We start from the raw sequence: 26,385 nt of genomic DNA, 5'->3' as shown, positions 1-26,385 counted from the left end.
AGAAAAAAATCAAGAAGAAAAGAAACAGTCTGGGAGATAAAAAAAATAGAAAAGTAAACATTTTGTCTGTAGTCAGGATAGACAGGAAGACTGATTAAAAATAAAGATCATAATCTGTTTTAAAATATTACATATGTGTTGATTCTGGGAGAAAAGATCGGGGTCGGTCTTCTGGGCCATCTGCTTGCAAGAAGGAATCTATTGATTTATTGCTGAGCCGAAACGGAGTGAGCCGTCTGAAGTTGTTTGGAGAATATGGGATCTGCACTCTGGCCCTTTGTGATGGTACCACAGTATCTTCACTAGATAACCATGGTGAGAACTTCATGTAGACACTTTGATCATCATCAGCTGAAAATACTGGGTTATCAATTCCTACAAAAAGTTTATGAGTAACAAATTCAATTAATTAAAGTAATTTCTTGGTAATACAAGATGTATAGGGAAAAGGGCTATAGTGAAGAAACCCATTGGCAGATACACGATTATACACACACAGATTGTTCTCACTGGCTTGGTTTTTGCTAGTCAGCCTGGATTTCCTTTAAAGAGAAAAATTGGATATAATGTGCAGTTATGCTTGGGATGTCTATAGACAATGAATAAAATCAATACAAGAACAAATCTACCTGTCCCTCAACCAAAATAAAGCAAAACATAAAAGAATTACAGAACATTCAAATCAAAYCTACAAAAAAGAAAAGAAACTCAAAATAATAGAAAAAGCTTATAGAGTGCTCAAATCCATATAGGTATAAGATGTGTGTGAGGGAGCCAAAGCAGGCCATGGAACCGTCAAAAGTAAATAACATTAGCCTTTTAATAAAAACACCAAATCTATAGTGTTTAAACRGTAAAATAAAAATTTTAAATGGAGTAGGTCTACATCTTGCTACCTACTTTTTTTCTGGATCGATTTCTGGGTGTCTTTATATAAACTCAAACAGGGAATTTTTCACGATACAATGAACAAATGTATCAGCATGATTGCCGAGAGTGCTGACACAAGTATTTATCTTCTCTGTGTGCAGCATGTTACCATACAGTGGCACACTGAGAGTTCAAACAGAAAAGGGCTAAAGAGAGATATTAAAATTTAAAACCTTTGAAATCACATCATACTATTTCTTTTATATATAACAAAATATTTTCAATCTGATATTTTGAAGCCATTCAGGACTGGAAGTCAAATACAGTAAGTGGCCCAAAAATGCTGCAACCTCTCCCTTGTGACTACTACGAATTTTGTAATATCTCTAAAATGACTCAGGATTATATACAGCCTTGTAAGGATCTGAGGGAGCTCTGAATTTAAGACAAAAAATTCCACATGAAAGAAGTACGAAATGTATCACACAGCAAAGTTGATTTAAATGCTAGTAGAAATCAGTTCCAAAGGACTGGTATTGGCTGGCATTGTGAAGCAGGACAAGTCTAAGATAATATTTTCTGTTGCTAGAAATAATTAGTGCTTTTAGTTCTGGATTATGCTCACAACTGCTGTCTGTATTATCAGCTGCAAAGTTGATGCTCTCCATATCTTTAAATATCCAAAACTTTACATATGTTAATGATAATGCTAAGCAAATAACATTTCTAAGAGAAGAAATCAAATCAAAAACAAAAAAATACAAGCTAGAGCAGCATCACTGCTAATACATTGTTTTATATTTGAGAAAAAAAAATCCATATGTGGTTGATTGTCTTACCACTAGGTGTGTCTGTGAAATTTTGCTTGGTCACATTMGCCAGGAAATCAACTCCTTTGCCGAGGTGCAAAGTTTCATAATCGTTACTTTCTTCTGGTTCAGAAAATTCCAAATCTGGGAAAAGAAATGAAACAAAACAAAACAAAAAGAAAAGAAAACAAAAAGAAAAAAGAAAAAGTTCAAATTGGTTAGAGTTTTGATATAAAATGTTATTTCATACTTTTTTGATGCTAAGAATGCTAAGATAGTTATCTAAGATATATCATTAACATGGATCTGGATAAGAGCAAAAGAGAGCCTGAATGCATCCAGTTTGCAGTTTATGCAAAGATAAGAAAGCCAGCACAGGTTTCAGCCTCATGTTAGTGGCTGGTAGTATGGTAGAGGTGGTGCATTCCAGATATGCTCTTGGCTGAGACACTTTGCTTTCCTGACACTGAAATGAGGAAACACATGACACGAGACCACTGTGCCTCTATCTGTTTTGCCTCTTGAATGTTCAGGTCTTGTCAACTGTGGCCCCTTACAAAAACCAGTCACAGCATTTTCATCGTTAGACAGAGGTTGGTGCTAGTATCCTGACTGATTTCCAACCTGATGAGGTCATTGCTGCATATATAAGCTTCTAGTGGAGGAGAATTGGTTTTACTACAACTTGGATAAAGAAGTAAAGAGTATTTCTGTCTACTGCCAAATCCCTGCTTAACACTGTCCTCCAAAGAAACTCTTTTTTTAGGTAGAGGATGAAGAGAATTCTGTGAAGAATGTGCTTTAAGGAGACAGCATTGGATGACCTACTTAAAAGTATTTGGAAAGCTCTTCCCAAGCAAAGATAGTCTAGAGTATTACAGTTACCCAGCTAATATGCATTGCCTCATCAGTCAAAAAAAAAAATCAGAAAATAATTTAAAGAGCATATATAAGGGAAAAAATCTTTGCTTGGAGCTATGAGAAAAAAAGAAATCTCTCTCTGCTTCAGTTCTCTTTGAGATCAAGGGGATGACTGCATAAACAGAGGAAAGACAGGAATAAGAGTTAGTTCAGTGGCTTTTAAACCACATTTCAATTCTCAAGTGGAACATATAGATAATTTTATCATATGTATATGATACAGTATATGATATATTAGATATATCATATGTAAATGATAGCCATATGATATAAACAATTATATATCATTATAATTTGACCTATCAATCTCTGTCATGTCTTGTTATTATTGACAGAAGGCCAGAAGATGGCTAAAGCACCAGACCAAACTATTTGGGGCTTTATATGCACAACCAAGATGTCAGATTTTGTTCTTCTCTTTCCTCATTTTGCTAGGGATGCTCCCTAGGGTAGCCAGCTTCAAAGCAGATTTCTAAGACTGACTTGTTTGTTAGGCTTAGTGGATAGGCATGAAGGGTTGAAACTGACTGWGTGTTCCTTTCAAAGTTACTCTCTCATGCTTGCTTGGCTTTCAACTCTGATCCAGACTCCTTTTAAACAAATGGACTTTAACTCAGATTAGAATGCCATCGAACTACTGAATTTTACGTGATGTGGTGTCATGGGCAGATATATCCTACTGCAGTCAAATGGAAAGATACTAGCAAAAGATGCTCTGTGCAACATATTCAAAAGGAAGCTGAAATTTCATCTATATCACAGTCCCTGCATCTTTTAGTTTTCAAAATATATACGTGCCATTTTAAAAACATGAATGAGAGGGTTGATTCAAATTTGATTTATCATCCAGTTGTCTAGCTAAATCACCCAGATGCTACAATTTAAAGTATCGAGCAGACCTCCCTAACTCAGGCTGTGAGTAGAAGTCCCTTTTTAATACCAGCCTCATCTTTGATGCCAGGCCTTTTTTCAGTCGTCACGCCTTTCTTTCTTTCTTTCTTTTTTTTTTTTTTTTAAACAGCAAGGTAGTTGGTAAAATACAGCTAATGAAGCTGATGTAACAGTCTGTTTACCTTTTTCCTTCAAAGCAAAATCTTGTATTGGGTTTTCTGAAGGTATTTTTCCATTTGGTATGACACTGCTGTTTCGCTGAAAGAAAGCAAACAGATGAACAGTTACCAGAAATGCTGCCATCRTCAGATAGCAATGGCAGAGACATCCTTATAAAGTCCCCAGAGTTTCGTGGTAAATCTCTGAAATATCTTTTAAACTTTGCTTGGGTCTCAATATTGCTGATGTTATTTTCGCCGCTCTGCCTCTTACTCACTGCAAGAAAAGAAAGGGGCTTTTGCTCTTCAAATGTTACTGGTTCCCTCCTACTTCTGTGCAAATTTTGTGGAATGGTCCATGCTGCAGCTCTACSCTGCTACATTGCCTTGCAGTGCTCCCACTTGACTCAAGCTCTCTTGTTTTGCAAGTGATCAAGTCTCTCACCAAGAAGGGTCCGAAAGCACAGAGAAAATCAGCAGGTGAGAAGGTGCCCCTTAAGTCATCTCATTTCTTCTTGCCTAGACTCTTTAAGGTCATGAAGTTCCATAGGGCAGATATAACTGCAGGGCATGGGACCCTTTAGAATCCTCCCTGCCCTCTCCACCCCTTAGTTTGCATAACAGATGAGTTCTCATGGAAATATTTTACCCGTTTTTGGCCCCGGTCACGCTTGTGGATTTTATTGAGCTTCTTGGAATGGTTTATTCCTAGTTTGGTGCTCTTGAAAGACTCCAAGCGCTTCCTCATTGTCCTGTGGAAAATTTCCTTGTCTTGTTTCTCGTCTTCATTGTGCATGATCTCATGTCGGCTGTACAGGTGTTTGTGCTGTGGCCAGGAAGGAAAAATAATATTCATTTATTTAGAAATGCTACCAGAAGCCCTGGATTAATGCAGTCAATCAATGCCATGAAAACAAAACCAAATGCTTAAAAAAAAAGAATGATCCAAAGGCTAATCTGAAGTCATTAATGGAAACTCATATTTTCTTTCTCTATGATGAAACTGGTATTAGTCCAGGAATTTTAAGTATGACTAATAAAGATTGACAGCCATTCAAAGGAAGCCTCTCCCTATGTGTGTGTGAATCATTTCAGTTTACATGCTCCATTTCATCCTGTTTCAGAACCTATTTTGCATCCAGTCCCGCATTCCCCTGGCCCTGATGAAATCAGAGGCACTAGCTGTGTGCAGGAGGCCTTGCTCATAAGCAGGAGAGAATACAAAGAGTCCATCTTCCTCAAGGGTGGATTTTGCAGATGTGTTCTTTCCTTCTGAGTTTTGCTCCCAAATTTTTGGTTCTTAGTGTTTCCCAACTTTAGACTGAGAATCTGCCCAATGCTGGCCTCCTGCTCTCACCTCTTGCCTGGGTTTGTACAAGTACTGCTGTAGGGTATGGTGTGTGACGGTATCTTCTGTGTCCCGGATACTCTTCCTTCTCTGCTCTAAAGCTTGCATGTCCAGGCAAACTGGTCCAGCTTTTTCTCTCCTGAAGAATACCAAAATACAAACAGTGCTTTTAAAAAGTTGCAATTGCAGAAGGGGCAATTGCAGAAAATAGGAAAGTGGGGAAGAAGAGGGAGAAACGAAGRTGAAATTAAAAAAGAAAAAAAGAAAGGTCAAAATGGAGCAAACGGTGAACAAGCAGCTAGTGGGAAACATGAAAAGAGTAAAAAGAGTATAGGTGTTTCCCCTTGAAAATGTGTTGGCTTCTAGTATTTAAGGTGGGTTTAGCATTCACTACTCCTATTTCTCTATCTGCATGTCCAACAGCCTGTTCCCTGAGAGTCACAAATGAGTTAAAGAAGGAGCAATGGTTTTCCTTGCCGTGCTTGTGACAAGACCCTTCTAGACCCGACTCAGCAACAGATCCAGCACTGTCAGTTGCAGTCGGTGAGCAAAAGGCACTCTGATGCCACATGAATCAACACGAACGCGGATATGTACTCTATTTTATGAGCTTTTCTCTGTTTGCCTTTTTTTTTTTTTTTTTTTTGATGCCTTTTGGTTACCTTCCTGTAACTGTGGGACTGAATTTCTATTATCCATAATCACAGTTATCTGTCTATAAGTTACAATACAAAGGGAGGTGAGAGAGATTTTTCTGGGCAAGAGAGGTTGTCTCTGGGCATTGGAACCTAAGTGTTCTAGAGAGGCAGTGGAGAAAAAAGGCTATTTACGGAAGATGAGTCTCAGTACCTTAATTTAGGCAACAATTAGAAGCTTTGAATTGTGCTTGGAAAGCTTTTTCTAGTCATTATCCACAGACCCTAGCTTCCTAAATTAGGTTCCTATGGTTAAATGTCTAAAGTGGAGCTGTGTGGATGCTCCCCTTTCCCCCCCCCCCATGAATGTGATGGTTGCAGAATTACAGAATTTACAAAGCTTTTGCTACAGATATAATGCTTAAGGAGTGCTAAACTTCTCTTTTTAAGATGCATAACACTTGCTGAAAAACTCACCTTTAGATCTGAAAAAAATCATGCTGAATTCTAACCAAGAGTGACTTGACTTTTAAAAAATTTTGATTCAATTTTGTAGGTGTGAAAAAGTGTGTATATCCCCTTTTTAAAAACTATTGACTCTTATCTTTCAGGCGGTTTTCAATCTTTTTTTCATTTATTACTTTTGGTCTTCATCTTCTGTTCACATCAGTCTATCTATTCTGTGAAGCAGTCAGGGAAGATGCAAGTCTTTCTAATTTCACATGCTCTACCATCAGTCTGCACTGAAAAATTTGTGTGTAAAGTGAAATAAGAGGATTGATAGCATCATATACTCATTTTACGTGGGAGGCTAATGAAAGTTCAAAAAAGTAGTGAGTGAGGGCCCTACAATATACATTTAAAAAAATTTCTAGCTTTAATCCTCCACATTGTTTTTTGCACCTCTTCAAATCATATAACACAAAAATAAGGGGCAACCAACCCGTCAGCCGCAGGTACTCACAGTAAGTAGGAGACGGAGCTCTCCACCGTGCTGGGGCGTGGGGTGCTAAAATCCACATTCACCATGTTGTCTGTACTTGGCGAACGTATGAACGCTAAGGAGCCTCTGCGTTCTCCCTGGCCACAGCAGGAAACAAGACACGTTACCGTTGCAATACTTTTTTGTCAAAAGCTACAGCATGTTAACATGAGGGTGGCAATATGCAGTGCATTATGTTAACGTAAGCAACTAGGACAAACTGTGTATCAGAAAATGCCTATTTGCAAGACACTGTGGAGCCACAGACAGAAGACTTTGAAGAGAGATTTGCTATCARTTCTGAAACTGGTATCTCAAAGAGAAGTTCTGAAAAGGCTTGTTTTTCTGACTTCACCCTTTTCCCTACTGCTTGCAAAACTGCTTGTTTTTAAGGAAGGGAGCTGTTGACTGACATCATGGTTACACAGGTCGAATCCATCTATGAGTTTGAACAGTCACAGAGAGGAATCACATAGCAGATCTCTACATTTTAAATGGTAATAAAGGATACACGGAGAAAAACAATCATCTCCCTTGCAGAATATGAAAAGATTTTTATCTACATTTCTGATTTTTCTACATTTATCTACATTACTCTACGTTGTATCCCTTTTACATTTCCATATTCACAAAGCAAATCAAACAAGCATATTTCCTTACGCTATGACAGATCACCTATGTGTTACAGTAAACTGTGTTGGATCAGTTCACTGGCATTAACTAATTTCTGATCTCTGTAGACAGAAAACTTAAAAGACAAAAAGGTAAAATCTGAGTCAACATCATCTCACCCATTTTCTTTAGTGTGGCTGGCTGACTTTTCAAATCAAGTTTAATGTCTCATACATATATCACACCATGTCATCAGTGAAGTAATTTTAACCAAAGGGGAGTTACTAACTGCAATTTCTTTTCATCATCCCTTTCCAGTACTCAGGCAATGTGGTTATTTACAGCAGAAGGAGCTGCTATCTGCTCCAAGAATCTGTAGGAGTCAAATATTGATTTTTCTACAGCATGTTTTACATTACAAATGCACTCTAGAACAATAGTGTTACAACTATCTTATTCTGCTTCTGAAAAAGTGTTGTTTAATGCCTCTATCTTCATCCTTATTGATCTATTTTTTATTGTGTAATTATGCAATAATAATTTGCTCCCAGTACAGAATGTGCTAGGATATTTTCGCTGTTTATGATTTCTCAGAGACGATCGGGATTAAAATGAGTTTTTGCTATGAATTCTTTCTTCTGTCCATATTCATAAGAGCATGGCCTAATGTTAAAATATTATCATTTCAAAAACTGGGTATATAAGCTAACTGGAAAAGCTCCTGGAAGGCGTACCCACTCATGAGAACGTGCTATTTGAACTTTGGTACCCTGGTGAGAGTGCAGAGTAGCTATCTGAGAATCCTATACCATGTCTCTGAAAAGTGTGTATGTATTTTAAGTCATTTTTATCCATTTACTCTGGATTATTTTGAGCTCAGCTGATTCAGGCTCTCCTCTCACAGGTATAAGGGATTTATTTAGGTTCAAACGGAGCTCTCTCAAGCTCCTGTTTATTGAGCAGCTGCAACATAACAGCAGAGCTGGAAGAAGAACCAATTTATAAAAATAGTTTTTAATCTCCTGAGTTTCTTGCAACTCAGAAGAGAAGRGGAAACTGGAGGAGGCAGATCTCTATTTCTCCTTGATGCAATGGCTTCTATTTCAACGTCAGCTTGTAAATTCACAGACAGTTAGTTCAGAGAGTTATTTCAGAAGTAAATAAAACATTATTAAACAGTCTATCACTGAAGCAAGTATTAATGTGAGAAAGGTGGAATGACTTAAGGATTCACAGCTCATGACTGATTAATTTCCACCTGAGGAAACTATGTTGCAACTCTTCTGTAGACTCTACAGAATTTTTAATTTTTTTTTTTATTTTTGTCAGAACAATAGACATTTTAAAATACAATTTGTCTGCAGGACACAATTTTACACAAACATTATTTAAGSTTCAGTAGTGTGTCAAAAGTCAGTATTTTTGTGTCATAGACTGTACTAATATATAATGAGAAAGATCACTCTTCCGAGCAATGAATAATCTAACTAATCTGACGTTACTGTATGGAGTTCAAGACATTATTTGCTAAAGATCGGGAGGGTGAATCTGCATGACTTAGTGATTTCTTCTGAGGGAAAGAATATTGCAATGAATCTGGTGAACAGATTCAGCAGTGGTTTTGAACATCAGATTCATCATCTAACTTTCCTTCTCTGAGGTGTGTCCCAGAAAGGCCCATGATGAAAATTAGTTCTTGAGCTCAAATAGTCTGAAAACTGAAAGGGTAATTTAGAAATTTTTTCTGAAATGTTTTCTTGTCTTTTTTCACACTAAAATAGTATTTGATTTAATTCTGTGACTGCTTTTGGTCTCTCAAACTTCAGATTTCACTGGAAGAAGTATGCCCAGATGTTTCCATTTTCCAAAAAATGAGATACTAATAATAATAATTATTATTAATATTATTATTAAACATTGTATTTAAATAAATGAACTGGTTAATCATCTATCTGAAAATGAGATCACTTGGAGATTAAGGTCAGGGTTAGACTATCAATTCAAAGATCACTAAGATAGTACTGCTTAAAACTATCCTTTGCACTGTGGGGATGCTGCATATTTGCAGTGATTTGAACTAACTTGTCTGATTAACACACATTAATACACACTGGCTGAAGAGGATTAGGAATTATTATACAGTCTGTTAATGTAGCTTGGCTCTGGGAATCAGACAAGGTCAGTAACTTCCTTCAATTCAGTAATTTTTAAATGAGTTCATAAATTGTTATGTCTTAAGTTTTTCTAACTTCCCAATACTGTGATTGCATTTGCCATCTGTAATATACTACTCTGATTTTTGAAGTGTGGAGGTTGTGATTCAACTGAATTAAAGTTACTCCTCAAAAATCTTTTGAATGACTGATCTTGCAGAGTGGGATCACAGCAGTTCACCACTTTGGGTCATTTGGCCACACCATTTGGACGGGGCTGCCTCAGAGCAGACCTGACTTCACATAGAAGCATGGATCTGCAGGARCCATGTTCTGCTGGCACATTTAGAAACACACATTGATTTACCTGGTCCCATTACATTTACAGGGTTTCCTCATGCAAAGAAGGTAGAAACAAAGCTCTTCAGTAAAATCCAGCAGGAAAGTGCATGGACATATGTACAATATGCTAAAAAGCCCACTGACATTTACAGTATACTTATGTTCAGGGATCAGGTATAATACTGAGAACTGCAGCCACCCAGATGGGTGATATTGTGTGGACACACTTAAATTCCTTTAGAAAAAAAACAGCAGAGCAGATATGAAAATATATTTCTTTTAGGCATCTTTTCTGGAATGTTTCAGTTTTCATGATACATTTTAAAATCTAAAAAAAAAAAAAAAAAAAAAAAAAAGAATACGGTGCTATAATGTGTAAAAAAGTGTTCATACCTCAGCCACATAGCTAATTGCATCCTTCAAGTTGAGTTCATGGAAAACATTAAGGATCTGGTCCCTTGATTTTTGAGCAGACCTTCTCATCAGTATTTTACTGAGGAATTTCCTATCAAAATTGGACCACCTGACGATTTAAACAAATTATGTTAATGACAGCAAGCAATATTAGTGTCACAACATTTTCAGTTTAGGATAAATGCTACCTTTTAAGCACTTTCAAAAATGATAAGCATAGCAAAATGAAGGATTTTGATTTTGAAGCTTTTCAGTTAGGAGTTAAAGATAGTTAAGGAAAAGGCTGTTACAGAATTAGGCAGTTGTCTCAAAGCATTTATTTAATAGGTGCACTTACCAAGCACTACTACARCAGCAGCAACAGTGCTATGAATATAAAATCACTAGAACTTTTTATACTCCGAGTAATCATGCTACCTTATTTTTCCACTTCTGATTAGTCACTCGTATACTAACTAKCTTCATTCTAAAAGTTACAAGTTTCTTTCCTCATTTCTAAGGCAATTTGCTTTTCAGCTGCTGTCTTGTAGGACAGCAAGCCTAAAAAGTGAATTCACAGCAGTTCCCTCTAAAAGCACTGACAGAGGGCCTTATCCATGACATTGATGTACCCTGAAGGATACGAGTGGTGTGTATTTTCTGTGATTTCCACTTTCACTTAGAGAAAGATACCTGCCATTTCGTATTTGGACTCCAGAAAATAAAAGCTTTACTTTCATCTACCTTCCTAGAAATTTTCTCTACAGGGTATGAGGCAGCTTCGGAGACCTACCACTATTCAAAGTGATTCTCTCCATCTTGTCCCATGACTATTTTGAGTTTACACCTTTTTATTCTGACAGTTGATGTCTTTTTGTTTTTGAAGTTGACATTATTCACAGGAYTGATAATTATTCCTCTTCCTCAACCAGAACAACGGACAAGCAGTCCTGGTCTCTATTTCCTCAGGCTGTCACACCTGAGTCCGTTAGTGAAGAAGCTAGTGGGTTGCCACCTCTATGAGGAAGCAGAGCCTTCTGGCTGCAGATGTAACAAAAAAGAAATGGCTGTAAGGTGGTCTGATTCAAAATATATTGGTGATCAAACCACACACTCAACTGTAACCCTAGATTAAGCTACACCTTCTCTTGTTATTCAGGGATATTACTCCCTGACATCAAAGAAGTCAAACTCTAGTCTGCCTCTTCAAAAATCTTTAGCATCTTCTTGATAGTCAGTATTTAAAAACTAAGGAAGTAGACTCTTGTCTTTTAATCTGCTGAAATTCATTCCGAATAAATAAACTAAAGACTAAAGATTACGAAAAAAAAGGTGTTCTGTTTTTGACACCTGATGAAAATTCTTCACTGCATAAATGAGCGCAAAGCAAGAGATGTACCTACACATATGATTTCACATGTGTAAATGCAGGTACTATGGTTGGATAAATCCTGAGCTGAGGTTCTTGGCTTGCCTCAAACTATTGGTCTCTTCAAGCTTTCTCACTCTGTATGAGCATATATGTGCATACACACATACATATTCTGCTGTTGCAGAATTAAACTGAAAAAAAAAGAGGAAATGAAAGATTGTCCCTATAGCTGGATACAGACAGCTGAGTCATTCTGCTTRAGTTCAGAACTAACTAGATACAATCTAACTTCAGCCTAGGAGATGTATAGTCACATGAGCATGATGTTAAACCTGAGCTAATACTCTCTACTTTTCATCGCAACCTAAGGGAGAGCTCTGCAGTATGTTAGCACAACCACGTGGCTTACAAATTGGAGCTGATGTGTTGAGTCAGAACAAGATTTTAGCAGATTGAATTGTTGACTATCTGCACCTRCGAAATGACCTAAATCCGGAGAGAAAGGAACTGCCTAACCCTATACAATATTATTATATATTATAATTGTAATCAATTATATAATTGCKTATTAAAAGTGGATTTCTTTAAAGTCCTTTTTCACATTTTCCATCTAGCTTATGAAAGTCTACCCATCACAACAGTAATTCTTCATGTGTATTTCAAAGAAAATGGTGACTGTATCTTTCACTGAATAATTTTGCTTCCCTCAAGTTGGATCAAATGTAAATAGAAGGGGGTGGAAATGATCCACAAATTTCATTACTGGTTTCAAGCTAAGATGCTTAAAACATCTGCGTGGATTGAAAGCACTCTCTGAGATCATTTTTGGAGATGTTGAACCCATCCTTTGTAAGACTAAGATTAAAAGCAAGCATTTTTGAGTTTAATCTAGAGAAACTTAGTGTCTCTCTTCCAGGAAAATACTGTTCATGAAATGGAGTATCACAGAGAAAGGCCAATGTTATATTTTAGGTCAAATCCTGTGCAAATCACCAATTCTAAAATCTTGAGAGGAGCTGACCTCTAGATGTGGACTGAGGCATTTCCAAAGGCCTAGTCTGAACTTTGCTTGTGGCAGTGAAAGAGAAGAATCCTCTCACAGGGAATGGGAATGCACTCTTTTCACATTCCCTAAATTTCCAGTGTTTTCAGTGTATAACCTTTAAAGTTATGCTTTACATCCCTGCTGTCCCAAACTGAAAGACTTAAAATTCTTAGTTTACATGTGGGGTTTACATTGTAGCAGTATTTCAGGCTTTCCAAATAATTTACTACTTACTTATCTCTCAGATAATTATGTCCTATTTGACCAGAGATGTCTTCTATAGCAGAAAGAATGTGATCAAAGGCCTAAGAAAGTGAAAGTAGAATTAATATCTTGCAAAAATTAAATTCACAATTAGAAAATATCTCAATTTATGTCAAGTTGGACCAGGTAACTTTGCAGGATAATTTTATTGATGCTAAAAAGTTTTTTTCCTGATTTAGGGAAAAACTGCGACTGCAATATGTGTTTTTTTCAAAGGTCCTGATTGCTTTCTAACCAGTTCTTTGCTACTACAAATTCACTAACTTTTCTTAATCTACACAGGTCTCAGCAAAAAAGTAATTAAATCCTCTTTTAATAGTTCGTTTTAAGACTCTTTATCAACCCATTTTGCCATTCCTGCCCTATGAAGTACATGAACATTACTATTAGTGATTAAATCAGTTGAAGGTTTCCCTTAGTGTTTCTTTTTAGACTTTTCAGGAATCAGTACATCAATCAGAGGAAAAGTAGGAGCCATTCTTTTGGAAACCAATGTGAAATCCTACACTGGGTTGACTATCGCATGGTGGATGAAAATTTAGAGCTGTGTGACTTTATTCAAGCTAAGGCAGCTGCAGGTATAATTTGGTCTTTTTTTTTTGAACAGTTGTTCATGTTTCACCCTGAACATTGGACTGAATGGTAGAGAGTCTACAGAATGCTGAGTTTAGAACAACACAGGTGATATGGATTATTCCTGTATATAATATTATCATTTCAGGAGATATCAGATACGGGACTAGGGGAAAATTTATTACAAGTGAGGCACTTCCAGTCCACTATCTGACGATGGACAGTGCTTTCTCTCTCTGAAGGCATGAAAGCAAGAATTTAGGAGAGCTTGAGTCACCAAGACGAGATCTTCTGGAATACTCTAGGAAGATGTGAATCAGTACATACACCTTACACAGTACCAGAATTAGTGTTACTGCTCAGCCCTCCACTGCCCACTGACATGTAAAGATATAGCCCATAAATACAGACAGAAKGTATTTCCTCACCTAGGGGAAAGATTCTGTTTTTCAGATAACCAAAATAGTGTCTCTGGGGAAATTCCCTCTCTTTGTAAACCAAACACCTTTTCTGCTGGGTAACAAAAGCGTGATGTATTTATTCTCTAGCCTTTGAGTAGAACTCCTCAGAAACAAACAGATCATGTAGAGTCATGATGGTGAACGCAATATGAGGAGAAACTTTTTGTTGAGAAGGAAAATTTTTCAAGATGTGAAGCAAAACTGCATAGCTAGGGAAGTCTTTCTGAATGGAGTGTAAACCTACAGCAGGAATTTTGCCCGTAGGGAATTTTCAGAGCGTAGACAGATTCAGATATAGATCCAAAGACATCTTAAGCAAATTCCAGATAAAATTATGAGCTCATGGAAGAATATTTTAAAATGATCAATGCAGGGACATCTCTATAAATCTGAAGAGTTTATTAGTTAAACAAGTCCATGCAAGATGTCTTATAGWCTTCTAACACTTAACCTCTATATGTGTTGAAAGTATATGTTTTCTTTTACTAAGTTACATTATAATGTCACACGAAAGTGAATTGGAAGAGATCCAGGCCACATATTTCAAAATCTTTTCAAATGTGCAAGAAATGCAGGTTTGCAGAGCATTCAAAGTGGACTAGGAATACTACCATTAATCTTGAGCATCAATATTTAACCTCTGCGCTGAGCAGCACACTACCATTCTATGCAAGTTACAAAGCCTGCTTTCATCTCTCTTCTGTAAATAAATAATATTTAAGAAGGATAAATAAACTTACTTCCACAGGCTTTGCCCTAGCTGTCTACAATGAAGAGTGCATCACTCCTCTTTTAGCTGATGGGAAGGAAATATATTCCCAGCTGTGCTGTCTCCCCAGGCCTGTCAGCACCAGGGAATTAGCAAGTGAAAGCCCAGAACTTCTCAACTGAGAATTCCCTCACAGGGCTCAACCTAGGGACAAGTGACAAACTACATGATAGCTCTTGAAGGATTTTGTACTTGAAATTTCAGTCTGATTTCCCCCCCTTGCAAAAAGAAATTTTCTTTGATTTTTTTTTTCTTTTATAAGGCACTCTGTAAAATCCCAAATATACCATAATATTTTTAAAAAGTCTTACTCTGCCATGAAGTTTCTCATTCAGTTTGGGCTCTCTATGYTCAGTTTTCTTCACTTTCAGCCACTGCACCAGCGGCTTGATTGTCAAACCCTAGGTAGTGAAACATGATAAAAAATATTTAGTAATTATCTTAGAATTACCTCCAGCTGGTTAGTGCTAAAGAGACAGAGAACATTTTCCTATGTGTTATATGGTGTTTCTCAGCCTTCCTTATTTGATCCTCTTCCCTTTCATTCATAAAATAATGCACTGTCCTCAGCTCGTTACTAAGCTTTGAAAAGATACAAACAGTGGGAAAATATATATTCCAGGAATACAGGAAAATATGGCAGGGGAAAGGTGAAAGTGTTCTATATAGCAGTGAATGTGGTATTTTCTGCACCTACCAGTAGTTTGTGAAACATTGTTAAATATGCTTTATAAATCTGAGAAGCATTCTGAGCTGCTATATACTGATATCTCTCCATTGAAGATAATGTTTTTTCATCCAGAAATTGCTATTGTGTTTGGAAGCTAAATACTCTCTTGTCCCACTGCCTACTGTTACATATTAAAATGAGAATTTAGGTTCAGGTAGACCAGTGTAATAAATGTACTTGCCAGTAAAAAGGACTGTTCCCTATAGCTATTCACATGAGGTAAAGGATGCTTCATCAGATATTAACTTGAGTTCTATTAATACCAAGAAGCTAGACTGAACATTTTTTAGCACAAAGGAAATTGTGTTTTGTCCCTTGTGGTGCCATGTGAAAACATAAAATAGGATCTTTGTTACTAAAATTAAGAAGTTAATTATGCCTTTGGTTCAGTGAAACAAAAACACAACCTTCAGCAGAGAACTGCTTTAAGCATATATGGTAGTCTGGGGGGACTCCTTCTCCCTGGAACAAACATTATTAAGTTGAATTACCTGAAAAATAACAGTAAAAAACACTACAATGATAGTTGTGCTGACAAACAGGTTTTTCTCTTTCACTTTGTTCATATCCAGAAGTGCAACCAGAGCGAAAGCAACTGCTCCACGAAGTCCTCCATAAGACAACACCACCTGGTCTATTATCTCCAACTGCACCATTCTGTAGTGGTTGAGTATCCACGTCTGTAAAACTACACCTATAAAAAACAAATGCCAAGATGTCTGGGAATACCCTTATGAAATGCCAACAACCTCAGCTGTGTGTAACAGGAACAGTACCATCAATCTGTTTTCATAACACAACTTTGTATGTATGGCATCTGCTTCTCCCTCACTATTGCTACTCTACCAAAGAGGTCAGGCACACTCGGTACCTTTCCTTTTACCTTGAACCAGAGAAAATAGATGCAKCTTTTTCTATGATCCAGCAGCTCTGCTGAAAGTGCTGCCCAAGAAAGATGTCACCTGGTGCAAGGCGAGGTTTTTCCTGCCCCTAGCACAGCCAGTGAAGGTGAGATCAAAGGATGTACTATCCTTTGAAATAAACAGTTCAGAAAGAAGGGATTTCTTGCACCATAGTAAGTGATACACATGGAGTCTTTCAACAAAATAGAAATGGGTTGAAATAGTGTTGATTTAGAGAGGAAATGTGATGCTGTTTACAAATCACATGACAATATTATTCATGCTGTTGCCTCATGCAGGGTAGTGTTTTTACGYGAACACCATATTCAGCCCTACACGTGAGCTGCTCTGTGCTGCAGGAGCCCTGTGCATGGCATGTGTGACCTTCTGCAGCAGGCCAGGTCTGATGACCAGTGCAAAAGAGTTTTCCGTCTTTTTAGRGCACTTTGAATTTGTGCTAAGGGTAGTGAAAAGGATATCACTGAAAGCAACGCTTCTGGTAGATGGGGACCTGGAAAATAAACTCATGCCACCAATCTGACTTCTCCGAGGGTACAAGAGCAGTAATTACATAAGGCCCAATATCATCAGGTCTTTAGTAATTTATCATTGGCTAAGTTTAATAACTTTCATGGATACTTACGGTCATTGCTGAATATACATTATTTAATTATCGATCACTCTTTAGTACAGGACTGTTAAGCACTATTTCCAGGAATACAACAACAAGTGAAAAAGTCAAGAATTTGAAAACTTGTTTGAACAGCTCACATACATCAGTGGTTACTGAGGGGTAGCTAACTGAACAACAGTTACAGACTATTTAGAAAGGAGAATAAGGGACTGGGCCCTTCTAGAAGCCCAGGAATCTCCAGTCAGAATAACAATACAGAGTCTGGGAAAACTGCCAGCTAGCAAGGGTTTTTAGTTTTTATTTACATTTAATTCAGATATTCAAGATAGACAGGCAAATGAYCCTGTTTAATTTATTCCTAGATATATGTACATACATCAAATTGCTATTATGTGTTATTTTCAAGAAGTACTTCATTCTATGCCTTTTTGCTATTTCAGGCCATTTGCTATTTCACAAAACAGTGATTAAATAGTAGAACAAATCATTGTATTTTTCAATGTTTACAAACTTACATAAAGCCAGTAAAATCACAGTAAGTAATCTCTATCTGCCACAATCTTATTTACTCTGTTTTTAATCAGTCGCTGGGCATTATTTCTTAAGCCAGAGAACCTGCAGTGTAACTGTCTACAATTTTACATCACTGTGTSTCAAACCTGAAGTCAAGCAGAAAATTAGCTTAACACAATCTCTTTATTTCCAAACTGAGGGAGCTGAAGGAGATGGCTGACAGGACTCACAAGTCTTTTGTTAGCCTATAAGGTAAAGAACAAAGTCCAGTTCACTAAGAGAATTTGCCAATGTCATGTGTTTGGTCAACAAAGATTAGCCATTGAGCGATTCATGTTAACCACTATTCAGGTCTTTAAAAGTGAAATTTTACTATATTTTCAACATATGATGAAACTTACTATAAATATCTATCCTGCTAACCTAGCAACAAYGTTAACTTCAACTAGAACCAATGGGATATTTTAAAAAGAACAAGCCTGTAAATGCAAATTCTTTGTTGGCAAAAGAATGTGTGATTGCACAGAACTGCAATGTAAGGACAGGAAGAAGGTTGTCTCCTTACCAATGACTCTATATACTGAGATGAAGACCAGGGTCAGTAGTATAAAAGCTGTGTTCCAAGTCCAGATTTCTGGATTTACAGCTGAAATTCCCAAGAACATGAAAATAATAGTTTCTGCTCCACTGGCCAGCATTTTCATGGTGTATCTTACAGTTGTAGAAGATTGCTCAGATATGTTAGCCTTGACATACTTCTGACAGCAGATACCACAGAAGGTTATCCTAGAAAGAAAACCATCAGTTGCTCAAAAAATACTTACTGTAACACTTAATATTCTTTCCATCTAGACCATGATATAGTGATAAAAACCCACCATTAATTCGTAAGAAAAAATACACTCAGGATCCACTGTAGAGTCTGATCTAGGCAAAAAGCATACCCAAAATAATCACCTCGAGGTGATCCCAAAAGATTGGAAGGTTTGCAGTAGGATTTTCAGATTTTGAAGATACTCACTGTAACATCTACAAGCATGACAAGCAAAACTGAGGTATGCAACAAATCAAGGAATGCAGCAGTAAGAAAGACCACAGTGGGACTCAAGCCAAAACGGACAAGGTTTAGGCAAACTGAAACCAAGATCTATTTGACTGATCCCATAAGTAATTTGCCATATGGAGAGAATTCGAAAGTTTACAAAGTAAGAACTTTAAAAAAACTGCTGTTCAAAAAGCTCAAAAATCAAAAAGGCCAGTCTAGACAGTGAGAGCAGCAGATGCAGATTCGCACGATGYCTTAGAAAATGATGGGTTTAATTACAGATTATACAGAAAAATGTCAACATGAAATGAATACTTAGTTATTGAAGTACTATTACTCATAAAGAGGAAAGAATCAGGTCTCTATTCTGCAAAGAAAGTTCTCATGTTCTACTGCAGATACTGGAAAACATCCATCCCTTTTCAAGGTTGAATAATGATAGCATATGCAAACTATAATCTACTGCAAACCAAAGACATTAATGTTCAGCACAAGCTCTGTGAATGTCATATTTTGTAGCTTCCCTCTATAATTTAGGTGTTTCTTTTCCATGCTTTTAAAAAAATGTATTCCCTTCTCAGCCCCTTCACAGAAAATAACAAAAAAGAGAACTTACGCAAGGATGGCTGAAAGTGAAAGCATCTCTGCTGTGAGGTAAGACAGGTAGGAAATAATAAACACAAATCCAGGTTCAATGATTCTAACATGCTTGGTGAAACGACTGACCAATGACAGCAGGAATGCAAAGAAAATGCCAACCAGTGTCCCACCCAGGCTCACCACGAAGAACGACACTGAAATACAAAAACAAACACTGCTTAAAGAGTAGAAATCTAATGGGCTGATTTAGTATTGTTTCTTCTACTGTATGGCCCACAAATCAGAGAAAATTTTGGAGAACATTTCCAAAATAATGATAAAGTTTGGTGGTCTTAGCAACTGAACTCCACACCTATTGATTCCCCTCAGAAGAAAACAAATCCTCTCAAGCTTCCCATATATTCACTTATTTATTCTCCTAAGACATTATTTCAGGTTTATTCTTTTAGGATATACCACAGGACTGTGCAAATATGAGGACAAGGGAACGGACTGAAAAATAACATTTACTGATAGAGTAATAATTAGACTTTGTTTAAAAGTCTGCATATGTACATATGGCATGATGTAGAATTCAACACAACACACCTATGCCTTTGGCACATTCAACCCCCGTCACGTTCTCTGGTCCAATTGCAACAAAAGATTCAAACACATTGTACAGCACCTGAAAAGAAAAGTRGAATCACTTAGTATTTGCTCCTGAGTTAAGCCTGTTAAATTATCCCATTGTGGGCCTCAACGGTATGAATTCTGAAAATTCTATATGACTGAGGGAAGTTCTTTGTGAAGATATTTCAGATTTTGGAATTTGCAGAATGTAAAAAACAGTGTACTAGAAAGAAAACAAACAAACCAGCAAAAACCTTTTCCATTTCTTCTTTAAACATGATTTCTGGCTATAAGATAGATGCTTAAATCTAGATATCTAAGGGTTTTCCAAACTGTTTATCACTCTAAACTCTCAGTTTTTGACAAGCTTTCTTTATTGCCTGAATAGTGACACTTAATGATAGAATGGATTGAAATAGGTTGAAAATACATGAAATAAGTCGAGCATAAAAGTGAATAAACTATAATAACTATACTGAAGCTTTTCAAAATTGACTGATAGTGATAGTGCTGAAAGTGAAGAAGTCATCTAATCCATACTGATGACTCAGGATGCAATCTGCTTGTAAAAGCATCATTCTTGACATTTTTTTCTAACCCATTCTTAAAGACCTCCAGTGATGGAGGAGAGTTTTACTATGCCATGCTCCACTTTTCTTGTTGCAGTCTGAGCTGACTAATACTTAGGGTATTTATCCAAGTGGTGGAGAACAGGATACTTTCTTATTCAGTAACAGCAGTCTTTTACATATTTACATTTAAAAAGTGCTACATCATCCACTGTCTTCTCATAGCCTGCAGTCTGTCTTTCTTCAAGAAACAACTCCAGCTGTTTCAAACTTTTTCATAGGCTATGCTTTCTAACTCTTGATCATGCTTTCCATTCCCTTCCAGATTCTCTCCATCAAGCCAAACTTCTTTTTCTTGTAAAGTGAGTTTATTCATTTCACAGTAACAGAAAATCCTTCCTTTCTGAAAGGCAGTGATATTGATATTTCAGTTCATCAGGAGATTATTTTAATATGTATTTCTGGTAGTACCTCAAAAGTGCTGACGAGTGAACAGTTAGTTCACTGCTAGTGACCTTGCAGTGCCTGGCTGGCTAAGTTGCAAAAAACTAAGTCATTGAACCTGTTGAAGGTGTCTTATCCTGCTTTGGAGATACACAGCAGAGGTAATGGGAGACGATCCAAGAAGAGAAGGGAAATTGTGTAGTGAGTCAGTCGTACAGCATCATTCTGCCATATGACTTCCTCGTCCCTGCCCACTCAAACTCTATGCAGAACTGGTGACTATCTTATTGTGAGAAAAAATTGCATTAAAAGAACTGTTTCAATCAAAATAAAAACAATAATAGAAATTTTACACTGGTTTAAGTCTTTTCTTTCCCCCYTTTTTTTCCAAAATKGAAAACTAGAAAGCAACAAGCTATCAAAACAAACAAATTAGAGCTTTCTAAAATATCCTACCCATTTTCCCCATTTTCGCTGTATGCCCGTCCAATAAGTATCTGACTGGAATAAGAAAGGAGACTGGCACAAGCTCTTCAGAGAGTACTCTATCTCCTATAAAATTATGTGTATAAATTAAGGACATAATGGAAATAAACAGAGAAGAGTATGTGAATTAAAAAATAAAAACAAAGAAAAACTCTTCTTCGAATAGGAAAGGCAAATAAAACATATAAACCAGCAACTCGGTTTTAAATGTTATTATATTCACACAAACTGGGAATATGGATATTATTATATGACTTGTGGGCTCCAAATGACTTTGGTGTTCGAGGATTTAATCTTTGCAACACAGTGTTTGTAAGCAAGACGGAGAACACCATGAGCTAGGCTAGACTGGAGACACACAGATGGTACACCGTTTCATTTAAGGGCAGAAGGTACTTCAGAAGAAACCCTCTGGAACTAGGTAAATTTCGTAAACATAATTTACGTACCACAGTTACAGCATCATTCAGAAGTGATTCTCCAAAAACAATGATGAACAGAACTTCATTGACATGGACTTCTTCAAACACTGCCAGAACAGCTACAGGATCCACTGCAGCTATCAAACTGCCGAAGAGGAGGAAGTCCAGCACTCCGATATCCAGGTGGCCTTCAAAAACAAAGCAATCAAAGTGTAAGCATTTTCAGCTCCACATTATCTCTAGTAATGGGGGGCTGAGATATTACAAATAATAGGAAATCCTTGAAAAAATGGATCCAAAGGCATCAACTGGGAAGTACAGTACAGAAACTACTTTACAAGTGCAGTATGATGTCCCTTGTATCCAGCAAGATACAAGAACAGATCTGAACTGACTCTTTATTTGCCTGTGGTACGGTTTTTCTAACTTGAGTAAATACCCTGACAACTGGGTACTCAGGATAACTGAGAGCTGGCAAGATGGTAAGAGGAATATACCAGTAKATCTGAACTAAATGTTCCAGAATTTTTTAAGCCACAGCCCAAATTTGACTTCTGGTCACTAAGACCTGCTATAGGGGGCTCATGTGTACATGCAGTGCAGTATTTTTGTTAAACAGCACTTCTGAACTCCTTATTCAAGCTGACATTTATTAGATGCATGAAATTACTTAAGCCAGTTTTTCCCAAATTATGATTCATGAAGCCACTGTTAAATGGTCTGCAAGTGTACCACAGAATAAGATGAAGGACTAAAATGTACAATCTCAACAGCTGTTTTGGAGCCTCTGAGAAATTTTGAAGGGTGTTTGACAATAATTTGAAAAGTTTTGGAACTGCAAAACTATGGTAAAAAGTACCTTGGTATTTATTTTATTAGTTTCTGTCTTCAATTAGTCAGAAGTCATTTTTTCTGTTATGGAAACAAAGGAAATATATGCAAACAGAATGGCATCTCTATTCTTTTATGAGTATTAGAAAAGAGAGAGACACAAAAATGACTTTGCTCAACTTCCTAAAGACCTTGCAAAGCTTATCCTGCTCAGAGACCAGAAACCCCTAGTTTGCATGCATAAATAAATATTCTGTATATTCAAAAAGAGAGATTGTGTTGTCCACTCTTGGACTTAGTGGGCTGTGAACAAGGAGGACTGAATCTATCCATTTTTCTGGGAGAGATGTTGAGGCAGTGAACTGGAGTCTGTGCCAAAAATTCTGAGAACAGCCTTGAACCTGTATCCAAGTAACGATTGCACCGTGAGTTTTCCTTCTTTGCCATGCTTAAGGAAGGTACAAGCCCTTTGACAATAACTATCAGATATCTGGACACAATAGAATATTAGCTTTTAAAATAAATGGGCTCACTGAGGTTGCTTGTCTTTTTTTATATGTTACAAATTGTAATCATTGATACATTCTTGGAAGAGTTGCAAAGCTAGTGAGCAAATATTTATGAAAAGGTTGGGATACCTAAATGTGAGGAGGAATTTCTTTACTGTCAGAGTGACAGAGCACTGGAACAGGTTGCCCAGAGAGGTTGTGGAGTCTCCTTCTCTGGAGATATTCAAAACTCACCTGGATGCAATCCTGTCTAACATGCTCTAAGTGACCCTGCTCGACAGGGGGGTTGGACTAGATGATCTCCAGAGGTCCCTTCCAACCTTACCGATTCTATCATTCTACGATACCATGATTTGTACAAAACAGGGTCAAGAGACAAGAGATTGCTAAACCAGACTTTTACTTAAATGAATAATGCAAATTATTTCCAAGTGGTACATGGCCATTGCCTTCTTCAGCTCACACGAGTCTGGAGTGACTGCTGCCAATGGTGACACCTGAACGAGGTAAGGTTGCTGGGCCCGATTTAAGACTTCCACCCACACTCAGCACATTGCCACTGTGACCAAGATTATACAAGAAAATCTTCTGTAAGCACTAGTCGCAGCCGCAGTTATTCCAACGCAGACAACACTGCCGCGTGTGTTAGATGCTTAGGTGGAAACAGACAGCAAGATTTAGGATTAGATTCTTCCTCCTATCCAGTGAATGCAGAAGGGCCACAGTGACTGTTAGTAAATAGCAAGGTGGTGTTCTTTTTATTTGGCTTCTAAAGAAGGTCTTCCTTGTTACTATCACCTTCACTCTTTTTCTTTCTTCTGCAAATCAGTTGTAAGAATGTTAAGTGTAAATAAAGAACTGTTTCTATTTATTTATGTAGGCTATCTAGGTAACCCAATTTGGATTAGCTGCTCTCATATCTGGTCAATCTTAAATAAACTAGTACAGGCCTGTTAGAAGTCTGCAAAGTTAGAAGTCTTTTTTTTTTRGTACCGCTTAGTCTATAGTAGATAGACATCCTTACATTTCAGTGATATTACTTTTAACATTATTCATTGAAATTATATACAAAGTGATGTAGAAACAAAAACATCCCCTAGAACCTCAAGCAGAGGCTGCTTTGAACTCTCCTAAAAATTAAACAACTCTATATTCTCACATCTTCAGCACAACTTTTCACAAGTGTTGAACCCATTCCTTGCTACCAACTTGGAGGTCAACAACATGCATTTAAGGGGTACTGGGTATGTATCAGATACATATTTTGAAGTCCTACTTAGCTTTGCTTAGGAATGACACAGTTTGAATCAAGGACAGACTTCTCTAGCCTTTTCCGTAATTGAAATTAAAATTGATTTCCTGGGAGTTATTGCCTCTCCTTCTTCTTAAATGGTTCTGACTGAGAGGTTGAAACCCGTTCTGATTATTCCTGAATGGGGAAGACGACTATTTGGCTATGCTCTCTCTGCTCTTAGAAGGGACTCTTTGCAGTCTTAAGTGATTTGAAGGGAAAGGGGAAACAGAAAAGAAATGACAAAAAAAAAAGTTCTTTTCTGCACCGTTGTCAACTTCTGACATTTGAGGCACTCTTTTATCTGGACTGAAAAGGTAGCACATGGTAAATTACCCAGAGTTGGGTTTTACACCACTGTGGTTAGAGAGCAGCCCAACGACTAGCCGGTGATGGCCTTGTTGTACACCGTAACACACATCTTGGCTTCTTGGGGACACTCACTCAGTCGGGGGTCTCAGGGCCAGGTGCCAAGAACAGATGGGCAGAGTGAACAGCCACAGCAGCAATCACATTGGTACAGCTCTCAGTAGCAGTTAGGTGTGCCCTATCAGGACCTTCCTGAACTTGCTGACCTAATACAATTTGGAAAWTTTCCTTTTGTACTACAAAGGCTTTTGAGCTTCTTCAGTACGGGCACTAAAAAAGAATGGATAGGATGCCTGTTTTGAAACACATGCAGCCCCCATGTAGTGAAAATTACTGTTGTTCAGCTTATGTGTACACCACCCCTGCAGAGAAGATTCAGAATTGCTGTTCTGTGCCTGTTATAGTGCCCCATGATGTTGTAGTATGGTGAAGACAATGAAGACTTCTCACATGCACTACTTGACCTTCACTTATGCTACTAAGGCTTCGCTTACAGTTTCTAACCTCAGAAGACAAAATACAGATCTGTCATGCATACATATGCACTCAACAGCTATTGCTTACTTAATATTAGAGCTGTCTGAAGGAAGACACTTCCATTTCATGGTAACTTTGAAGGTTATTTCACAGCAGAAAGAAACAAGCCCTTCAGAGTGCATTTCTGTCTAGAGATCCATTGGCAAGATGGATCTTGAACTTGATCCTGAGAGTGTACACACACATAATTTAGAGCGGGGAAATATGAGAGACTTAAGTTCAAGTCCCTTTTGTGTTTGATTCAGAGAGGAGCTTTCAGATCATTCTGAAATTTGCTCAAAAATATTACAAATGTCTCCAGTTAAAATTTTTCTACTGGAAAGATTTGTTAAGCATAAGTATCACCCTACTCTAAAAGCTGGCATCCATTAGCATTTACAGTTGTGCCTTAACAGAAGAAACTTACCCATTATTCCTGTCAAGTAGACGCCATAGAGCGATAAGCCAGTAGTGGCAGCATTCCAGACTGTCCCAATGACAGCATACAGAAGGATGGAACCAAGGTTTCCAAAAAACAATCTATTTGGCATAAAATATCCAGCGTCCAACACAATAGGGGGCAGCAGGTAGAAGAAAAATACAGTTGGTGTAAGGGTGAAGGAGGCAATGTGGTCTGCTGCCCATACTATGCCACCAAGAAAAAGACCAAGAACAATCAGCAGAGCGCTCTCTGGAACCACCCGCGTGACTTTGTGGGACAAGTGGAAAACTGCAGTGGAAAAGAAGAACAGCAYGTTAGACCTGGAGTGAAGAAACAATTTGTCAGAATAATTGTTGTTAGCTGGGAATTTTGACTGCATACACACTTCCTGCTTTTATTGCTATTAGACCTCAAAGCATGAATGAAATGCATGGTATACAGACTGTATCAGAACMAAGAACCCACTCATTTATAAAATAAAAAGATTGATTTTAAAATTACATTCAGCAGCCATTTTTAATTCACATTTCAACTTATATGAAAATTCCATGTTTTAGTATACGTATATATCCATATATTATATATATCTCCATATCCATATATATGTGTGTGTGTATATACACACACACACACACATATATATACGTTGGATTATGTTCACTATGTAAGATCTGTTTTAGGGRAAGATAGTGCCCTTTGCAAAGCAGTAAGGGCAAGACTGCAAGAAATGCTAAAAGTGCTGGAAATTTATGACTACATGGTTTATTTCTATATCTAAAATATACATCTAACCTCACAACATATGTCTTTAAAATAAGCTGTATAATAATAACTTTATTGAAGGATGGGAGGAGAAGAATGACAAAAAAAGT

At 37.3% G+C, this 26,385-nt stretch overlaps 1 protein-coding gene across 1 annotated transcript in view; it reads right to left on the bottom strand.

The window, feature by feature from the left end:
• Positions 1-127: 127 nt before the first annotated feature.
• The window catches only part of SLC9A3 (solute carrier family 9 member A3), a 50,983-nt gene continuing 24,725 nt past the window's right edge, over positions 128-26,385 (bottom strand). Inside the window, exons 2-16 of the mRNA XM_085309764.1 lie at positions 25,499-25,801; positions 21,583-21,743; positions 19,611-19,689; positions 19,039-19,216; positions 17,943-18,163; positions 15,820-16,022; positions 14,910-14,999; positions 12,766-12,836; positions 10,115-10,244; positions 6,597-6,712; positions 5,007-5,136; positions 4,299-4,475; positions 3,674-3,749; positions 1,710-1,823; positions 128-375 (exon numbers count right to left, since the gene is read on the bottom strand). Coding sequence (XP_085165890.1) covers positions 128-375; positions 1,710-1,823; positions 3,674-3,749; positions 4,299-4,475; positions 5,007-5,136; positions 6,597-6,712; positions 10,115-10,244; positions 12,766-12,836; positions 14,910-14,999; positions 15,820-16,022; positions 17,943-18,163; positions 19,039-19,216; positions 19,611-19,689; positions 21,583-21,743; positions 25,499-25,801 — 2,297 coding nt within the window. The remainder of the gene's footprint in view (positions 376-1,709; positions 1,824-3,673; positions 3,750-4,298; positions 4,476-5,006; positions 5,137-6,596; positions 6,713-10,114; positions 10,245-12,765; positions 12,837-14,909; positions 15,000-15,819; positions 16,023-17,942; positions 18,164-19,038; positions 19,217-19,610; positions 19,690-21,582; positions 21,744-25,498; positions 25,802-26,385) is intronic.

This window comes from Rhea americana, unplaced genomic scaffold (genome assembly GCF_003343005.1).
Source record: "Rhea americana isolate MKP2758 unplaced genomic scaffold, rheAme1 scaffold_302, whole genome shotgun sequence".
Lineage (NCBI taxonomy): Eukaryota > Metazoa > Chordata > Aves > Rheiformes > Rheidae > Rhea > Rhea americana.
Note: the sequence above shows the minus strand (reverse complement) of the source record. Positions and strands in the feature narration are given on the sequence as shown.